At 37.9% G+C, this 8,401-nt stretch overlaps 1 protein-coding gene across 1 annotated transcript in view; it reads right to left on the bottom strand.

Moving 5' to 3' along the window:
- Nucleotides 1-1,678: 1,678 nt before the first annotated feature.
- Nucleotides 1,679-8,401, bottom strand: part of SPATA5L1 (spermatogenesis associated 5-like 1) — a 39,441-nt gene continuing 32,718 nt past the window's right edge. The window contains exons 2-9 of the mRNA XM_009994554.1: nucleotides 7,583-8,395; nucleotides 6,329-6,514; nucleotides 4,884-5,042; nucleotides 4,158-4,367; nucleotides 3,522-3,749; nucleotides 3,275-3,409; nucleotides 2,460-2,585; nucleotides 1,679-1,831 (exon numbers count right to left, since the gene is read on the bottom strand). Of these exons, the coding sequence (XP_009992856.1) occupies nucleotides 1,679-1,831; nucleotides 2,460-2,585; nucleotides 3,275-3,409; nucleotides 3,522-3,749; nucleotides 4,158-4,367; nucleotides 4,884-5,042; nucleotides 6,329-6,514; nucleotides 7,583-8,395 (2,010 nt within the window). The remainder of the gene's footprint in view (nucleotides 1,832-2,459; nucleotides 2,586-3,274; nucleotides 3,410-3,521; nucleotides 3,750-4,157; nucleotides 4,368-4,883; nucleotides 5,043-6,328; nucleotides 6,515-7,582; nucleotides 8,396-8,401) is intronic.

The raw sequence follows: 8,401 nt of genomic DNA, 5'->3' as shown, positions 1-8,401 counted from the left end.
CAGGGCAGCGAGGGCGCCCCCCGCGCTCTCGGGCGAGCAGCGCCGCCTGGCGGCGCAGGGCGGGAGGCGCAGAGGAGCGCACCGAGGAGCTGCGGGTCTTGTAACGACGCTCGAGTGCAGGGGGGACGGGGTGTGGACTCTTCGCCCCTTCTGCCCGCAACTCCTTTTCTCGCAGTGATGGCTTTACTCAAACCTTGCTTCTCCATATCTGCTCTTTCTTCTTGATTGTCCCCATCTCCAGGCAGTTGCCTGAAGAACAGCATACTCAGGGAAAAGCACACGCAAGCCTTGACGTGCCTCTTCTCATGCATACATGGACCAAAACAGGCCATTTGTTTCACTGTCAGCTTTTGCTGCAACAAAAGCTTAACCTATCACCCTACTGTGTTACACAGTTCCTATCTCTTCCCAATAATCCTGTCTCACATGAACTCCTACCAGGGGCAGGCTGGAGGCACGTGGTGCCAGAGCAGCCCTGTAAACCTTTCTCCCTTTCTCTCTTGGTCCCTGGAAAGCCCATTGTCAGAGGAAGGAGAGGTTGCCTTTGCTGCATGCTCTGCTAGCTGCCTGTAGCAAAGCAGGGATACCCCAGGGCACAGTTAGCTCTGTTGGCCCTTCTAGGAAGTGAGTACAGAAGCAGCAACATATTCAAAATGAAGGAGCTGAGAGCATTTTGCTATAGTAAAAACTCTCAGGTCTGGCAATTCTAAATCAACACTCACACACTGGAAAGCTAATCAGTTACCTTGAGGGTTTTCATACTTTATCTCCAGAACTGCTGCTGAGAAACCTTTGGGCATTTGGGAAGTTCACATGTTCCTAGCAATAAAGCAATAGGATGGTCCTTCCTTAGGAAATTGTGTTTTAAAGCCATGGAGCTTTTACATCTGGACACCTTCCCTAAGTTAAAACAGTCTCTACTACATTCCTTTACCCTCTACAGTCACTAACTACCTCGGGACTTCCTTTTGTGATCTATCTCTCTATAAACCACTTCAGTGCAGCTCCTACAATCAACAATATATTTACAAAGAAGGGTTGAGGAGAGGAAGAATTCTGCAGAAACTCTTATAAACCAAACTCCCTTTTTGTAGTTTTAATTGATTACAGACTTTGATCTGCAAATGCTTGTACAGTATGCAGTAACTTACCTAAAATTATTAAAAAACAAATCAGGCTCCCAAACTTGCAACAAGGTATTAAGAACTGACAACCTTTTCACTGCAACTGTATTTTGGAATCTGCTTGTAAGAAAGCAAGCCTGTGCATTTCCACAGATGAAACACCTCACATTTTATACAATACAGGACTGACTTCCTCCTATTTAACATTCTGCACACTGTTTCTTAAATATTCACTGTCCTTTGGTGACTTCATCTTTAATTCAAAATATTACTATACCAGTGTTTGTACTGAAAACCAGGTAATCCACTGTAACACTAAGCTGTTCTTCAGTGCTTAAAAAATTTTGTTTCATCAGATGGAAACCTAGACAGAGCAAACAAGACTTAAATTTATTCTTCATTATTGAGATCACAGATGTTAACAAGTGAAATTTTACTGTATTTCAGAGAAACTTAAAACTACAGTAAGTACAGTATTAAAAAGCAAGAGAGATGTAAGACATGGCAAAGTCTTACTAATATATTTAAGAATACCTATGTAACTCCTTTTTGATTCAACAAGCTAATTCTTGATTATAAATTTTTTCATAAAATTCCAAGTCTTTTTTGTTTAAGGATGGTTTTACAGTCCTCAATGATTGTACAAAATGCTCATGTTTTACAGTAGTTGCTTCAAGTCCATTTTCTTGCAAAGCCAACAAAGCAGCCTTTAAAAGAAGAAAAAAGAAACAATTTCAAGTGATTATCACATTCTAAGTTTCAAAGAAGTTACTGTAATCTAAATTATTTTACATTAAATAAAATTTTAGATAAAGCATCTGAAAGCAGCATTCTAGAATTTATGGCTATCTAACCATAGATAAACATCAAGTAAGATTACTGTAATATTAATTCACTTTTTTGCCTGGATTAGACAAGACATCCTTGATCACTCACATATTTGGATTTTCTTCCTAGTCCTCTCTTTTATACTACTTGTCTCAAATACTTATATCTCAATTTTCTTCTCTCTGGCTTTGACAGTACATGCTAATTTCAGCTAAAAATGCAGTTGCTTGCAGTACACAGAATACAATTCATCTGCACAGGGTAGAAGAGTTCCTTAACTTCTAGTTAATTATCACAGAAAGCCTTTATTATTATTTAGCACTTTTTATTTGAAGAATTAACCCTTGTTCAGTTCTTCCCTTTGTCTCATTCTATCAATATTTTCATTATGAAGTGTGAAACAATCTGTAGTAGAGAAAGCTTGGTGACATTCATGAGTTAGTTATCTTTTCATGGAAAGGTTTTGTTTACAGTTTATTTCACAGATCAACCATTAATATTTCTCACCTCCTTGCAGAGATTTTCAATATCAGCTCCAGAAAAGAGGTCTGTTTGGACTGCCACATCTTGTAGGGACACATCAGTATCTAATGGAATTTTTTCTGTGCAGATTTTCAAAATGGAAAGCCTTCCCTGGAAGTTGGTGCATATAAGAAAACCAAACAAGCCAATAATTAATCCCTCTCCAAAGCAGTACAAAATCTGAAACTGAACCAAGGAAAAATCCAGAAGAGGACCAAAAACCAGAGCTACACACTTTTTGTGGAAGAGTAAATAAATATATTTATGAATATATAAACACACTATATAGACACATACATACTTTATATACTACATATAACACTATGCAAGAGTAAGTACTAGCTTATATATTCAAGTCTGTAATTCAGCTACTCATTACTTCATGAAAACACAGTATTTTAAGATTGAAGAAGTCACATTTGGCCTGCTTTGGGTCAACTCTTTTTTTTTCTGGGACAAGTAGGTACATCACCCTTGGGAACAGGGCAAAGAACGATTTGAAGGAAGGAAAGCCAACTTGCTACGGTATTTCCTAAACTGCAGGTTGATTGTTTATAAATAACAGTTCAGCTATTCCAGCTTTTGTCTATATTCTATATGTAACAGTTTAACTACAGCACACCAGTTAAAATGTTACTGGTGTTTGAATTACAAATACAATTATTCCCTTGCAAACTTCAATGTAACTTCTTCACCAATTCATTACAACTATTACAGGAATATGCACCTTTTGCTCTTAAAGGATGCTGGCAATTAATATCTTTCAATTTAAAGCCATGTGTGGATTTGTAATACATCACCTTCAGATCTGGAGGTGGAATATAGATGACCTTGTCTAGCCTTCCGGGACGCAATAAAGCATCATCCAACATGTCTGGTCTATTTGTTGCAGCAACTACCATGAAGTCTTTGTTCAAAGTTTCCTGAAACTCTAGCTGAGTAAGAGAGGATATAAACAAATGAGTGCAATGTGGTTTAGATCCATATTTTTTTTAAACTAGACGGCATTTATAACTCTTCCTATATAGAAAAGGGAACATAAAATACCATTCTCTCCTCGTCACTTTGTTCTTGACATTGCCCCTCCAGCTGTAGTCTGCTTCCTCTGCTTTCTGTAGCTTTCACCCCAATACCATCCAACTCATTGAGAAGAATGGAAAGAACCCGCTCTGAGACACCATGGCCAGCTCTGCAGTGTGATCGAGAGCCCAAGATTGAATCAATCTCATCCAGGAATATGATTGCTGGAGTGTTTGCTCTTGCTTGGCGAAAAACCTTGTTTTGATTAATAAAGTAAAATGTCAGTACATCTATTCTATCAGGTAAAATGAAGACACCTATTTACATATGCACTGTACTTTACTTCACTTTAAAGATACACTCGCAGAGATTCAGAAGAGCCATTCTGGCTTACATTTACTATAGGTAAATTCTGCATCTTATTTAAACTCTTAACTGAATTGAAAACAAAAGGCTAGAAATACTTTTAAAGTTTAAAACTGGTATCTTTTTAGAGCTAGATTCTCAGTCATATAAATGTGAATCTGTAAACCATTTCTATTTAATAATCAGATACGAGCTTTCACTATAACCTTTTCAGTAACAAAATTTAGGCCTAACTAATACATCACAAAAAATCAAGCAAAAATAAACTATAGACATTACCCAAATAAAAAACTGTACCTGAGACAAAATCTTCTCAGAATCTCCAACATAAGGTGAGAAAAGGTCAGCACCACTCACAGAGAAAAAGGAACAGTGACAACTTGTGGCCACAGCCTTCACCAGTGTAGTTTTGGCACACCCTGAAGGCCCATAGAGAAGAATACCCTTAGGATGAGACAGGCCCATCCTAGCAAATGCTTGAGGAAATTTTATAGGCCATTCAATGCTCTGTCAATACATAAAAAAGGGATTAAATTCTTAGTAACAAAACTAGAGTTCACAGGTAATCCATGAAATTGCTGAGCGTATTATTTCTTCTCCTTGGTACAAACATTAATTTGAAAACACAATACTAATTTGGCCTTCCTTCATATAATGCTCTCCTTAAAATTTCTTCTGTCTCAAAGCAGAACAAAAGACAATCCTTGAGAGATGATATGCAAGAGCTATCTCTGGCTACAGATTCAGGAGTGGACAAATTATCTGGCTGCAAGTAAGTGTTTTTCAGGTACTGGAAAACATGCTGATTTCCCCATGATATTACATTTTGTGGCGATATTGTGACACTGGAATATTTCTAATTCAAACATTGTAATAGCTTAATGTAGCATGAAAAATGTTAAACATACAATTATAATCAGGTAATTTACAAGCTAATTAATTTACATACTGTGGCATACAAATAACTTGGAGGACGTGGTTATTAGAAACTAGCTGTTTATCTAAACCTATTTCATATGTTACCTGCTTTAACTTTAATTTCACATCTTCAAGGCCACCAATTTGCTCCCAAGTGACAGGTTTATACTCTCTTAGTCCAATAGCACTTCGAAAAGACGATGGTTGAATTTTTTTAAAAGCTTCTTGGAAATGTGCAGCATTAATCACCATTTCAGTTGAATCCTGGAGAAACCCAGATAAAACACACTAACAATGTATATATGAAAGAACTTAAAAACACTGCATTAGTATGCAAAACATCACAAAAGGTCAAATGCAACTAACAAAGAAGCAAGTTGCTGCCCTAACAAGCTAAAGCACTGCAGACACAAAGATGTAACGCAAAGCAGAATATAATCTCTTTAATGGCAAGTTTTATACTGGAAAAAAAACAATTTTAATAGAAATTAATGTTTCAGAGCACATTTGTTTTTCCCTAAATTGCAACAGTGATCTGCTAAATTAAATGGTTGACAGTTTCAGAGTTACTGCACCTGAATTCCTAGATTCTCTTGAACTAACATTCATTTTCACCACATGCTGGAGAAGGCAAGGTACTTCGTATCAAATAGTCTACAAAATACCATTATTAAACTACAGATACAGTAACAGAACTAAGATCTATTTTACAAAGGAGCTTGCAGTTCTCAAGGCAAGTAGGCCATCTGCTTACTATTTTTATTTGTCCATGTATTTCTTCCTGGGTACCAGACTCAAATTATTTTATTATTTTCAATATTGGTAAGTTATCCGGAAGAGATACAAGTTATAAAAATACTATATTCTCTTCTTTCTACCCACAATAGAGAGGGCTCTAGCATTCTCCACAGATGCTCTGACTCTGGAAATGCTGCAGTTCTGGGTTTAAACTTCTGCTCAGCCATTCCAGGTGAAAAAACACAGAAAAACACATACCTCACAATTCTTGGAAAAGTTAGGGTAGAAAGAATATTAATAAATAGCAGATCTCTAATTCTGTATCTAAGAAGTTAAATTTCTGCATGGTGGGCAGTTTTATATCTTGTGGCTATAACAATGTTACACCCAGCCATACAACACAAATTGTAATAGTTAGTATCACTAGGAGTTACATATTCTGTGTCAACCTAAACTAATGTATAATTATTATGAAGTAGAACTCTAGCTGATAGCTTCACAAGAGAGCTTTGTTGGACATTACAGTTTAGTTTGCAAAAAGAACTAAAACCTATGTTTTGCACAATCCTAGAAAGAGAAGGATAAGGTTAATGACTTTTGGCAAAGATTTTCATCCAGAAAGGTAAAACCATTTTTTTCAAGTGAGAATTGAAAGGATTAGGGAAATGTTTTTGTATGTATAACACACTTGGTGCTTTTCAGTATTTTAAGGTGAGTTCTTCAACTTGCTGAGCTTTTCAAGTAAAGCCAAGTATTAACAAGGGTAGTATATATTATTAAAGACATTCTTCTTGTCTAGTTTGCAACCATACCAAAGAGCTGTGGAACACAGCCTGCATAGCAGCTTCTCTGCAGAGTGCTGTAAGGTCAGCTCCAACATACCCAGTTGTCATCTCTGCCAGTTTAGCCAAATCAATGTCTGCAGAAAGAGGCATACTAGATGTAAGCAGCTGCAGGATAGATCTTCTTTGCATAAGTGTTGGCGTTCCAATAATCACCTAAAACAAATATAACAAACAAACATTTTAAGTAGACATTTTGCTATATTCCTCTTACTTTACAGACCTAGGCAAGCAAGTTTCTCTCTGCTTTATAGCTTAGTGAAGATTTACACATACTTTTCCTGCAACTGCAGAATTTGACAAAAAACTTATTAGCAGCACTACACAAATGAGAAATATTTAAAATACCCTTCATTTACACTTACCTCCCAAGGGAACAGTTTATATAAACAGTTGCTCATAAGACACTGTCACCTAGTGTCCAACAAATCCTATTTTAAGGTAACTTCAACATATGACATTACATTGAAACAATTCCCTTGCGTCACAAGGGCTGAATTAAAATAATCTGAGAGAAAAACATCAACCAGATAAACATTTGTACATAATTAAAAACCTGGTAAAATGCCACCATAAAATATATCACAATAACCTGTAAATCCTGACAAACATGAGAACTGTAGTTGTGAAAGCATTAAAGAACTTGACCAAGCTGGATGACTTGACAAGAGTGCATTTAGCCAATAAAACAAGCAATACAAGCAAAAGCACTGTGAGCTGTGTAACTGCCCATGCTCTTTCTTCTTTTGACCTTTAGGCTAGTAGAAGTTTTTCCAGAGTAGACCTAACTTCTGCTACTCAAATCTGAATAGACAGCAGGTCACTAGTTTTCCACAATTAACCTTTAATGAGAGATGCACTAACCTTCAATCTGGGATTTAAATGAGAGAAATCTCTGTCAGTAATACTTTGTGTCTGTAAGCAAAAGAAAACCTTCAAGCACAGACCCGTGCCTTTATCATAAGGAAACAAAAATACCCTTATTTTGATTTTCAAGTTGTTGGAGCTCTGTTTCCAGGGCAAAACACACTCCCTACCTTACCAAATTGCAGCTTACTACAGAAAGAAGCAGGACACACATTTCAAGCCCATAGAATCCACTATTAGGACATATATTTTTTTTTTAAAATGAAAAACCACTTTATTAACTGCCCTCTGTTCCACCTCAAAAAGGAAAGAAAACAACAAAAAAAAGAGAGCAAATGAAGAAAAGGGTTTACTTACCTCTCTGTCAAATCTGCCAGGTCTTCTCATTGCAGGGTCCAAGGCATCAGGCCTGTTTGTTGCTGCCACAACGACCATCCTACCCTCACTGCCCACACCATCGAGCAGCGTCAGTAACTGAGCAACAATTCGATCTTCAGGAGCATTGTTTGCACCTCCTCGCTTTGGGCACAAAGAGTCAACTTCATCAATAAAGAGGATGGTTGGGCCTTCAGACGACATTTCTCTGCCCTTTTCAAAGGCCCGTCGCAAATTCTCTTCACTTTCTCCCGGCCTTGAGCCACAGAGGGCTGGACCACTGATGCAAAACAGATACGCACCCACTTCTTTTGCTACTGCCTTCACCATCAGAGTTTTCCCCACACCTGGGGGGCCTATTAGTAGCACCCCATTAGGGACAGAAAGCCCCAGCTTCTTAAAAGTTTTCGGGAAGCGGAGAGGCAGCTCAATCATTTCTTTCAAAGACTTTCCCACATCCTCTAGTCCCGCAACTGAAGTTTTTGCCGTGTCTTCTGACAAATGTCTGTACCATTCCAAAGTGACCACCTCTTTAATTTTGATGCTCGTCTGGGGGGTTATCAGACCAGCTTCATCCGTCAGAGGGTCTACAGACAGTATTTCAATACACACGATGAGGTTTTCAAGATTTGGGGTAACGGTAACAACATAATTAAGTGAAACATAAACATTTCTTAGCAGTTCTCTGATCGTCTCCTGCAACACTGCTCTGGGAGTCGACTTCTTCAGCGCAGAGCTCTTCAGGACGACTTTCACCGTCGCTTTCTTAAGCTGCCGACAGGCCAGAAGCTGCAGCTGCCC

Source organism: Chaetura pelagica, unplaced genomic scaffold, assembly GCF_000747805.2.
Source record: "Chaetura pelagica isolate M959 unplaced genomic scaffold, ChaPel_1.0 scaffold222, whole genome shotgun sequence".
NCBI lineage: Eukaryota > Metazoa > Chordata > Aves > Apodiformes > Apodidae > Chaetura > Chaetura pelagica.
This window is presented reverse-complemented; position numbering and strand designations above follow the sequence as displayed.